Source organism: Phocoena phocoena, chromosome 16 (genome assembly GCF_963924675.1).
Source record: "Phocoena phocoena chromosome 16, mPhoPho1.1, whole genome shotgun sequence".
Lineage (NCBI taxonomy): Eukaryota > Metazoa > Chordata > Mammalia > Artiodactyla > Phocoenidae > Phocoena > Phocoena phocoena.
This window is the reverse complement of record NC_089234.1, coordinates 35114254-35126659: the sequence shown is the minus strand read 5'-3', so window position 1 is coordinate 35126659 and position 12406 is coordinate 35114254. Positions and strand designations below refer to the sequence as shown.

General features: G+C 36.7%; 1 protein-coding gene across 2 annotated transcripts in view; it reads left to right on the top strand.

Moving 5' to 3' along the window:
- The window catches only part of PCGF5 (polycomb group ring finger 5), a 112622-nt gene that overhangs the window by 87467 nt on the left and 12749 nt on the right, over positions 1-12406 (top strand). For both annotated transcript variants that reach the window (XM_065894455.1, XM_065894454.1), the window contains 2 exons: positions 6505-6603; positions 9247-9336. In XM_065894455.1, the coding sequence (XP_065750527.1) occupies positions 6505-6603; positions 9247-9336 (189 nt within the window). The remainder of the gene's footprint in view (positions 1-6504; positions 6604-9246; positions 9337-12406) is intronic.

The following is a 12406-nucleotide window of genomic DNA, read 5'->3' as shown; positions in this document are numbered from 1 at the left end:
ACGGGAGAGGCCACAACAGTGAGAGGCCCGCGTACCGCCAAAAAAAAAAAGTGGTGAAAAGGCAACCTACAAAATGGGAGAAAATATTTGCAAATCATAACTTCAGGGGTTTTTTTGTTTTCTTTAGACTTCCTTTTTTTTTTGAATTTTTCTTTATACAGCAGTTTCTTAGTAGTTATCTAGTTTATACATATTAGTGTATACATGTCAATCCGAGTCTCCCAATTCATCCCAACAACCCTCCCGCCAATTTCCCCCCTTGGTGTCCATATGTTTGTTCTCTACATCTGTGTCTCTATTTCTGCCTTGCAAACCGGTTCATCTGTACCAATTTTCTAGATTCCACATATATGTGTTAATATACAGTATTTGTTTTTCTCTTTCTGAGTTATTCACTCTGTATGACAGTCTCTAGGTCCCTCCACGTCTCTACAGATGACCCAATTTCGTTCCTTTTTATGGCTGAGTAATATTCCATTATGTGTATGTACCACATCTTCTTTATCTGTTCGTCTGTCGATGGGCATTTAGGTTGCTTCCATGACCTGGCTATTGTAAATAGTGCTGCAATGAACATTGGGGTGCATGTGTCTTTTTGAATCATGGTTTTCTCTGGGTGTATGCCCAGTAGTGGGATTGCTGGGTCATATGGTACTTCTATTTTTAGTTTTTTAAGGAACCTCCATAATGTTCTCCATAGTGGCTGTATCAATTTACATTCCCCCCAACAGTGCAAGAGGGTTCCCTTTTTCCACACCCTCTCCAGCATTTGCATAACTTTAGGGGTTAATATGCAGAATATGTAAAGAACTCTGAAACTCAACAACAAAAATAAATAATCCAATTAAGAATTGGGCAAAGGGGTTAAATAGACATTTCTCTAAAGGTGATATACAGATGGCCAACAGGCATATGAAAAGATGCTCAATCAACATCACTGATTATCAGAGAAATGAAAACCAAAACCACAATAATATATCACCCTTTAGGATGGCTACTATCAAAAGCAAAACAGAAAATAGCAAGGGTCAGTAAGGACATAGAGACCTGGGAACCTTTGTGCACTACTGGTGAAATTGTAAATTGTGCAACCCCTATGGAAAACAATGTGGCGATTCCTTCAGAACCTAAACAGAATTACCTTATGATCCAGCAATCTCATTTCTGGGTATATATGCAAAAAATTGAAAGCAGAGTCTGGACACCCATGTTCATAGATGCACTATTCACAATAGCCAAGGAGGTGGAAGCATTCCACATATCCATCAACAGATAACAAAATGTGGTGTATACAGTGGGTACAGCCTTTAATCATTCAGCCTTTAAAAGGAAGGAAATCCTGTCATGTCCTACAACATGGATGAACTTGAGGACATTATGCTAAGTGAAATAAGCCAATCACAAAAAGACAGATACTATGTGATTCCACTTGAGGTATCTATTCAAATACATAAAAACAGACAGTATTATGGTGGTTACCGGGGCTGGGAGGAGGGGGGGAAAAAGGAGTTGTCAGTGTAAGGTTTTCAGTTTGTCCCAGTGAAAAAATTCTGAAAATCTGTTTCACAACAGTGTCAATATACACAACACTGCTCAAGTATCCACTTAAAAACAGTTAAGACGGTAAGTTTTGTGTTCTGTGTTTTTTACCACAATTAAAATTGCAAAAAAAACTTTAGAAGAACGGAAAATTATGACCAGTTTTCTTCATGAATACAGATGCAAAAATCAACAAAATACTAGCCAACTGAATCCAGCAACGTGATAAAGGATTGTACATCATGACCAAGGTTGGTTCAATGGTGATATACCATATTACTAGAATAAAGGTGTGAAAACTACATAATCATCTCAGTAGATGAAGAGAAAGCATTTGACAAAATCAGTACTCTTTCTTGGTAAAAACACTCGATTATGACTAGAAGGGAACTGCCTCAACCTGAAAAAGGTATCTACAAAAAACCCACAGCTATCATCATAGTTAATGTTGAAAGCTTTTCCCCTTCGATCAGGAATATGACAAGGATGTCTGCTTTCACCACTTCTATTCAATATTGTGCTAGAGTTTCTAGCTAGAGTAATTAGACAAGAAAACAAAACTAAAATCATCCAGACTAGAAAAGAAGTAAAACTATTTCTGTTTGCACATGGTATGGTCTTGTATATTGAAAATCCTTAGGAGTCCACAGAAAAAGGATGTTAGCTAGAAAACAAGCTCAGCAAGGTTACAGGATACAAGAACTAGGAATAAATGGGGAATGTACAATCCAAAAATGAAAGTTTAAAAAGTGATTTCATTTTACAGTAGCATCAGAAAGAATAAAATACTTAGGAGGAATATGTTTACCCAAAAAAGGTGTAAGATTTGTGTACTGAAAACTACAATACAGCAAAAGAATTTAAGAAGGCCTCAATAGATGGGAGGGCATCCCATGTTTCTGAATTAGAAGACTGACTTAATATTGCTAAGATGGCAGTCCCACCCAAATTGCTCTTCATATTCAATGAAAATTCTAACCAAAATTCTAACTGCCTTTTATGGGACCTGGAGTAGTCAAAAACACTCTAAAGAACAAAAACATGGAAGGACAATTTCAAAACCTGCTTCAAAACTCTAGTAATCAAGACAGTGTGATAACTGGCATAAGCGTAGACATAAATGAGTGAAACAGAATTGAGATTCAGAAATCCATATATCTATGATGAGTTTATTTTCGACACGGGGCAAAGTTAATTCAAGGAGAAAGAATAATCTTTCAACCAGTGATGCTAAAAGAACTGAATATCCACATGTAAAAAATGAACTCGGATCCCTACCTCATGCTATGTACAAAAATTAATTCACAACGGATCAAATACCTAAATGTAACAGCTGAAACTATAAAACTCTTAGAAGAAAACATAGGGATAAGTTTTCATGACCTTGGATGTTGCAGTGGATTCTTAGGACAAGCATCAAAAGAAAGATAAATTAGACTATCAAAATTAAAAACTTTTGTACATCAAAGAACACTATCAAGAAAGTGAAAAGACAACCTGCAAGAATGGGAGAAAGTATTTGCAAATCACATGTATGATAAGCCTTTGTATCCAGAATGTATAAACTGCTTTTACAAGTCAACAACAAAAAGCTAATCTTTTTTTTTTTTTTTAAGTGGGCAAGGGATTTGAATTGTATATTTTCCCTGGAGAAATGTCTGATAGCCAACAAGCACATTAAAAGATCCTACACATCGTTAGTCATTAGGGCTATGTAAATAAAAATCACCATGAGGTACCACTTCACATCCACTAGGATGGCTATAATTTTTAAAAAAGGAATGGGTAGAATGTGGAGTAATTGGAACCCTTGTACATTACTGATGGGAAGGTGAAGTGCTGCAGCTGCTGTGAAAAACAGTTTGGCAGTTCCTCAAAAAGTTGAGCAGAGTTACCATATGACCCAACATTTCCACTCCTGAATACATGCTCAAGAGAATTGAAAACATATGTTCACACAAAATCTTGTACATGAATGTGCATAAGAACATTATTTGTAATAGCCAGACAGTGAAAACAGCCCAGATGTCCATCAACTTATGAATGGATAAAATGTGGTAAATCTACCCATTGGAATAGTCAGCTATAAACTGGAATTAAATACTGATACATGCTACAACCTGTACAACATGAATGAGCCTTGAAAACATTATGCTAAGTGAAAGAAGCCAAACACATATTGTATGATTCCATTTATATGAGATGTCCAGAATAGGCAGTTCCATACACACAGAAGGTTAGATTAGCAGTTGTCAGGGTCTGGGGACAGGGAAGAATGAGTAGTGACTGCTAGTGGGTGTGGAGTTTCTTTGGGGGTGATGAAAATGTCCCAGAACCAAATAGTGGTAGTGGTTGCACAGCCTCACGACTATACTAAAAACTACTGAATTGTATGCTTTAAATGGTGACTTCTGTAGTGTTTGAATTATATTTCAATTTTTTTAGAAGTCAAAAAAAGTCAAGCTCGACAATTGCGTTAGCTGGTGGAGATACTAACCATATCATTCTGAAGACAAGAGAAGAAACATTGTAAGGTGTTTGGGCTTAAAAACAAACAAAAAATCCAATTATCATTATCACAAGAACTAGAATTTGTTGAAGTGTGTCCTAGAACTGGAAGCCCATCTAACTTGTGACATGGACCACTATCTGACTTCAGATCTAGTCTTTATAACTCTCTAAAAACAAAGGGATAAAGAGTAAAAAAAGCCTCTAGGGTAACCACCTTAGAAGCAGAAAGGAGCCTTTTTGGAACTGTTCCTCTTCTGGCCTGAGTCAGAAGGGACTGGTTAAAAGGCAAGGGGATTGTTCCATGAAAGGGGAAGTTAACATTCTTGAAACACAACCCAAATCTTTTCCATATATTACTTCTTCAAATATACAGGTGTGCTGGAATGTTGATCCCCTCAGGGCAGCAGAGCAGGGTCTGGGCTCCACATCCACTGCCCCAGGGGTCTCCCTTTTAACCCCGCTGTGTGTAGTACGAATGTTTCCATTTCCTATGTGTGTCATGAAACGAAATGGTTAGGGAAGAAGCACTGCTCTTAGGGTCATCTCTTTAAGGTTCTCCCCACCTGCCTTATCATCATGTACTGATCACCCTTAATTGTCATTGCCCCTCTTAAAATATGTCAGCTACTTTTCAGAGAGCTATACAGCAGTTCCCAAGTGCACCTAGCTAGGAAACAACAGGGTTAATTTGGTGTAGTTATATTTTTATAGAGAGAGAATGCATAATTGTTATATTTTTATTTCCAACGCACTTACAAATCAAATATTAAATAATCCAAGATGGAATTTTGTTAGCGATCGATGTCAAACCTTATTGGATTATAAATTCCAGAAATAAGCTTTTGCCTACTTTTTAAAATCTTTGCTTTTCTGACATCTCTATACTTACTAATAATTTTGAGAAGGTTATAACTAATGACGACAGGTCATTTCTGCAGGTTCTTTCAACGTTAGACTTCCTCGCAGATAAGAATACACTTAAAGGGTCTTCCAGTCCCCTCACATTATTCTCTGACTTAACTGGGACCTATGAAACATGCTAACAATTATTTATAAGCTGTTTAGAGCAAGAAAACAGATAGGAAACCTTGATGAGGTTGAGATGATGTGAGCAGATAACAGAGAATGTCTATGTGTGTATCTATCACTTTGTTTTCATGCTGGCTAGAATGTCAGTCTTCCCATTTGAAATGGGTAGAATACGTCTTGCTTTAGATGTGACTTTTAACTTGTTTTCTTTTAATGGATACTTTACCATCTGAATTGTGATCAGGTGTCATTTGTAGGTTAGTTTCTGTTGGTCTCGGCTGGGAAATATATTTTGCTAGGAATATATTTTGACTGGATAGTTCTACTTTTTGACTTAGTGAATTAAAGAACATCTCCAAATTGTTGACCTAATTTCCTAAACATAAGTAGAAGTAACACTTTATACCTTTAAAAAATTCAATTGGGGGCTTCCCTGGTGGCACAGTGGTTGGGAGTCCACCAGCCGACGCAGGGGACACGGGTTTGTGCCCCGGTCCGGGAAGATCCAACATGCCGCGGAGCGGCTGGTCCCGTGAGCCATGGCCGCTGAGCCTGCACGTCCGGAGCCTGTGCTCCGCAGCGGGAGAGGCCACAGCAGTGAGAGGCCCGCATATCACAAAAAAAAAAAAAAAAAAAAAAAAAAATTCAATTGCTGGGTTTTGTTTTTGGTTTAGTATTGATCATTTTTAAGGTTTGGGAATATAGTTTTGTTTCACAAATTGGTTCATGTTTATCATGTCTGCAACCTCATTTTGACTCATTTTCGGTGTCCATTCTAGATTGGTTCTTATATTTTAGTGATGTTCAGCCTTAATGAATGAATTAGTACTGCTAACGAAATGCGAAAAATCAAGGCATGTACAACATTGTTTTTCCAGTAAAGTACTGCCACAGCCCATCAGACACTGACTGGGCATATTTCTCCCCAACCAAGAGTTCATACTACACGACTTCTAGTTGGTGGGGATCTTGTGGCCTAACTGGCTTCTGTCTGTTGAACCCGAAGTCTCCTCAGAGCCCCATTTGAAATCACTGCTTTAAAAAAAAAAAAAAAAAATTTTATGTTTGACGGTTTTTTTAATGTGCCTAATTCTTTCAGAAGTGACAAAATATTTTATATGCTTTTTGTGACTTTATTTTCAATTAAACTCATGATGTATTCTTTACCAAAAGGTTTAGAGGAATGCAGATTGCGTGTTTGCAAGGGTTTTCCTAGTACACGTGATGGTACACGATATTCTTGAAGAGTATCATCTAAGTACCCAAGAATTAGGAACATTTTTACTCACAAGTACTAAAGAGCTCTAAATTGAAACATTTTCAGAATACATCTTGAAAATACTCAAAATGATAGTGGAAATGACACCTGTAGTGTTATTAAAAGCGAGGTAAAATATTTTCATTAGTAATCTTTATTTCCTTTAGGGTTTAATGAAGAAATTCATTCGGTGTTCTACACGTGTAACTGTGGGAACGATTAAAAAATTTCTAAGTTTAAAACTAAAACTTCCAAGTTCTTATGAGGTAAGTTAATAATCTAATCTTGATCATTTTGATAATTCTAATCTGAAGTAAAATTCTAATAAATTAATTTTGTGGAAACTTTGGTTTCATGTTAAAAACTTTTGGAATGTAATATTCTATTTGTGTAATCTGTGTTTTAGAATTTAACGTCCTGACTAAAACATGATACTAATAAACCTAACGTTTTATAATTAGAGGAGATATTTAAATAACATTAAGTATTCTTGAAATAAATATCCCAGCTAAATGAATACTTTTTTTTTTAACGCCAGCATGCTTTATGGTATGTCTTTTTCTTTCAATCTGAGACCTTTCAATCCATTTTAATGAATTCTTTGTAGACTTCTTTTTCAGAATGTAAAACATTGTCTTTTTATCAAAGGGATTTTGTAATGTTTATTTAGTTCTGTAACATGCAAAAATGATATTTGCTTAGACCTAAGTAAAACCAACATACTGCATCTGCATACATGTAGTCTACTAGTTTCTTACAGAAGTCAGTTGCCCTGATGTTGATCACAGTACAGCTTGTAAAGTGTGCAGTGTTAGAGAATGTTTATGACCCTATAGCTCTGGCTATCCCTTACAAGGAGATGTGGCCACCATTTCTCACCTGCCCAAACGGCAGTCTTGCAACTTGTGTGAATTTCCTCTTCCTCCCCTTTGAGTTCCTCTAGTCTCATCTAAAACAACTAAAGATGGAGGCTAGCTTCCAGTATAAACAGAGACATCAAAGGAAAAATAGTTTTTCAGGCTTATGTACAACAGTATTCATATGAACAGTTATAGTAGAAATTAAACAGGATTTGAACATAGGTATTGACAAGTATTAAGTCTGTATTTTGAGGAAACCTCTGAACCTGACCTTTTAAAATGTCTTGCAGATTACTAATTAATCTATGGATTAAGAATTAATTCTTACGTGTTTGGTCCCATAAAAAAATTTCCAGAGATAGTAACTTTTACATTAGGAAAAAAATTGTGAATGTTAAAGCCATATGTACTTGATAGAAGTAAAAGAAAGAAAAAGATGTATAGATATAAACACAGTGAAATAGAAAATGAAATTGTTTTTATAATTTGGTTTTGCTCTTTATTCTCTTCTTGCAAAATACCACTTGCAGTTTTATTTCCTTACTTTCAAGTGTGACTCACTGAGTTATTTTCTAGTTTTCAGGAAGTTGTTAGAGCTGAGAGGACTGTTACTCTCATACAGTCTTACCACTGGCACTTACTACATACATTTCTCCGTAGACTTTTCTATAGAAAGGATGGAAGGGGGAGAAACTGAATTCACTGACATCTCCTTATCTATCCCAATGCAAAGACCTTTCCCTATGATTTTTAGTAATATTTACTGTTCCCCCCCTTATTTTGCTGCCCCACATGTAAGGGGATGATTTAATGACATTCCTAACAGCTGAAGTGTCTGTAACAGCACTGGTAACTGGGGCAGGATGGTTTGGTTTTCAAATGACAATAATGGAAGCTGCGTACCTAGTTGGGAATTGCATCCTAAGTAAGTCTCTTTACCTCTTTGCTTATGAATTTATTTTACAGGCAAGATAAAGAAAATGAAACTATCTACTTTGTTCTTTTAAAAATAAAATGGTGTCTGAAAAACATTCTGCGGTCCATTTAAGTCACCATAAATCATCCAGAAGTCAATATAATTTAGCTAATAATTTATCTAGTACAATTGGAACTATACTCATTTTAGACTTAAAGTTCAAAACTCCAGTCTCTGTCTAGCCAGACAGGAATTATTTAAAAGCCATTCTTCCTCCTTTCCATACTTTAAATCCTATCAGTTTGCTTTTCATCTCTAGAAAACCGAAATGTTTTATTTATAGGGATCTATAATAAATGCTTGTTTAGTGATGCTTTGTTGAATTTGTAAATCATAGCCACAGCTCCTGTGGCCTTCCTAAGGACTGGGGGCAGCAGGGGTGGTTTGGTGGCTGCAGCTCTAGAGCAAAAGTGAGCACTGATAAGTATGACCCTTTTTTGAAGTTCCATACAAGGTGGGAAGATGGCCTGGTAAATATTATGCAGGTTACCAGCTAAGCATAGCAGAGAGGTGGGAGAGCCCTGGGAGATGCAGGCCTGTGGCCTGGTCCTAATTGTTCTGTCAGCTTGAATGCCTTGAAGCACCCAAAAATCATGTATCCATATCCATTCCTTTACCCTCTGCAAATATAAACGAATGCAGAGGAGGAAAGCAGCTCCTTCAAATGAGAGATGAATTCATAAGCCAAATGTGCCATGAGGAATTATAAGGTTTCCACAATTTCTTCTCATTCAGTAAGAAATCACAGAAATATGTCTAAATCTCAAAGGCTGCACAGAGACATAGACTAAGAAGGTTCACATTGCGTTTCAGAATTAGGTGATGAACTTGAGATAGAGGTATGTGGGACAAGACAGACAGTGATTCATGTTAATTATATCTGAATTGTTAATACCAGTGAGAGGAGCCTGTGCTTTTAATAGAAAGATCCAGTGTTCTTCTCAAATAATGGACACTACTTCTATTTTGATATAAGTATTTGAATCTTTTTTGAAATTTGGGGAAAAGAATGTAAAACACTTACGAATTGTGAATTATTTATGTTAATGGATCTGTAACTATTCTTTTTAAAGTTGGATGTGCTGTGCAATGGTGAAATTATGGGGAAGGATCATACTATGGAGTTCATCTACATGACACGATGGCGACTAAGAGGCGAAAACGTAAATTGCTTTTATATACCTATGTGTATATTTAGTTCTTTACCATTATGTTATTCAAATTTAACAGTTACTTAGACACTTAAAAAAAAAAAAAACTAGCTTGGGAAAGAAGAAACTGGTTCCTCTTATTGTTTCTCAGCTACTCCATGATAGTTGGTCCCAAGTACAAGGCCGAGATCTGTGTTAGATGTGGTTTTGTTATATTTAAGGTAAGTTTAAAACATCAGTTTGAATATGTTCAGAACTCAGCTAACCTAGAGATGGAGGAGATAGCACTTACATTTTTTTAAACTCCAGTAAATTATGGGAACTTTTAAGTTCTGCCCTGGCTAGTATGTTTAATGGTTAAGATATTTTTTGTTTGTGGTAGAGGAAACAGATAGGGTAGAATCTAGATAATCTTTTTTTCAGGTACCGACTTTACATTGAAAGTATAAAATCGGACCGAAGGGTAAGTGAGTTTGCAGTGGTTTCTGATGCCAGAATTAGATTGCCGTGCCTTAGGCCCCAGGCAATATGGGAGAGATGATTAAAAGGCGGAAACTAAGAAATTTTTTTTTAAACCCCAAAGGAGTTTGTATTTTGAACTATATCTTTGATTAGGGTTAATTAGAAGGTTCAAGTGTATTTTATGAGTTATATGTAACATTGATATTAGGGAAATTTGAGGGGCTAGGGATTGTAAGGCTGATATGTAGCAGTAAGGAATACAGTAGTAATTATAAAAAAACACAAAATTAAGAAATGCAGCCTCACACAATTACAGTGGCTCAAAAACATACTTATGTTGAATGTAAACATCTATGGAACTTTTTTTTTTTCAGAAGAACTGTCTTGGTATGATACAATAATAAATGAAGCACATAACTTCTTAATTCAGAATTTTTTTCCATTCACATCCCACTTGGATGACGCCTTCCTTGTGAGGCTGAGTTCTCGTGACCAGGAGGAATAAGTTATGTTCTAGTCCCAGCCACCAACTGGTTGTGTGCCTTGAGGAACTCATGAAACCTCTCTAGGGCTCCTTTTTTTAAAATTCTAATTGTCTTTGTATTTGGTAAATTACTACTTGCCTATGACATTTTATATATTTTTTAATGGTTCTACATACATCACTCTCATTTAATCCATCTAACCAGAATGTTTTGGGTACCAAGTGCAGATTACAGAGGTAGTCAGTTCTCTTGCCTGGCCCTGCTGGGGCCTAAATATTGCGATATTACACATAATAGTAATACCACAATATTGGTATAATTTTAGCTTTCTTTGATAGTTCACTGGACACTTCAGTATGTGTTAGTGCTTGATATCATCATTATGAATAGGTTTGCCTTAAGGTTGAAGAGCTGTAACTCATCATCCACTGCAAGACATCTACTGATACTCACTTGTCCCTTCACCAGATCCCTTCCCAAAGGTCTCCCACACTGCCAGTTATTTTAATGTCAAAGCATGGAAGAGCTAATTCATAGAAATTGTTATTAATAAAGAGAAACCAGTCTTCACTACAGTTACGCTTCTGATTACACATTTCCGAATAGTTTAAATTCCCTGGTTAAGGCATATTTTAATAAAAATTGGTTCAGAAAAATGGTTTAGTACCTTATTTTTATTCAGGTAAAAACAACCAATAAATAGGAAAAAGATGCCACATTTTATACTTAGTACAACAGTAAAGAAATAGCCCATTTCGTTTTTTTGGCATGACTACCCTGTTTTTTGTGTGTTCTCCTCCTCTAAACCTGTTTCTCCCTCAGCCTTCACATTCTCATCAGTTCCAAGATTAATAGTTCCATTTTTCCAGTTTCTCAGACCCAAATCCCTAAAGTCAGTCCTGATTAGTTTCATCCATCCTTAGCAAATTCTTTGACCTCTACCGTCAAAATACAGTAATGAGAATCCAGTTACATCTTATCACCTCCTCTTCTGTCACTCTGGTCCAAGCCACTGTCACTCTTCTCCAGAATTTCTATAGAAGTCTCTTAACTGGGCTCCATGCTTCTACTTTTTTTTTTTTAACGTCTTGAATTTCTCACAGCTGTGTGTTTTAGTTTTTTTTTTACATCTTTATTGGAGTATAATTGCTTTATAGTGGTGTGTTAGTTTCTGCTGTATAACAAAGTGAATCAGTTATACCTATACATATATCCCCATATCTCCTCCCTCTTGCGTCTCCCTCCCACCCTCCCTATCCCATGCTTCTGCTCTTGCCACCACCTGTGCCCCCTCCCATCTTCACCCAGCACAGCAGCCAGAGTGACCCTCTTAACACAAGTTAGAACATGTCGCTTCTGTGCTCTAAGTTATCCCGTACCATCTAATGGCATTTAGATAAAAGCCAAAGTCCTTCCAGGGACCTATAGATGGTGGACCCCACACAGTTTTCCCCAAAGACATCTTTGCTCTTACCCTTTGCTCCCTCCCTCTCGCTTCACTGGCCTCTGTGTTTGTTTCCTCTAACATGCCAGGCTTGCCCTTGCCTCCCCAAATATCCACCTAACTTGTTCCCTTTACCCCCTTCACCCAGAGAATTTTGCTTCTACATCCCCTCCTCAGTGAGGCCTCTGACTTCCGTTAATAGTCCAACCCCTCTCCTGATCTGGCACTCTTAACCCCTTGTCATGCCTTGCCATTCTCCACAGTATTTCATACCGTCACTATACCTCTTCTGTATGTTTATTGTTTGTCCCCAACTAAAATGTAGCCTGAGGGCAGGGATGATTATTTGTTCACTGCTCAGTCTCCAGCACCTAGAGCAGTGCCTAGTACAGATACTCAGTAAGTATTTGTTTGAAGAGTAAATTGAATGAAAGTTTTGTCTTTTATAAGGTAGTAGTTAGGCAAAATATAGCTTAAAGGTCATTTTGTTTATTTCAGTCTGTTTCCCATTTGTTTTCTGTTAAACAAATTTTAAATTTTTGCTCATGTTCCAGTTAATTATGAGTTATTATAATTGATGAATTCTGACAGTTGGAGTGAATGGACAAACTAACAATAAAACAATTCTTTCTTGATTAAGCCCCTTCCAGCATATTTATTGCAGTCACGTCCTTTCCCATCTGTACCCTTC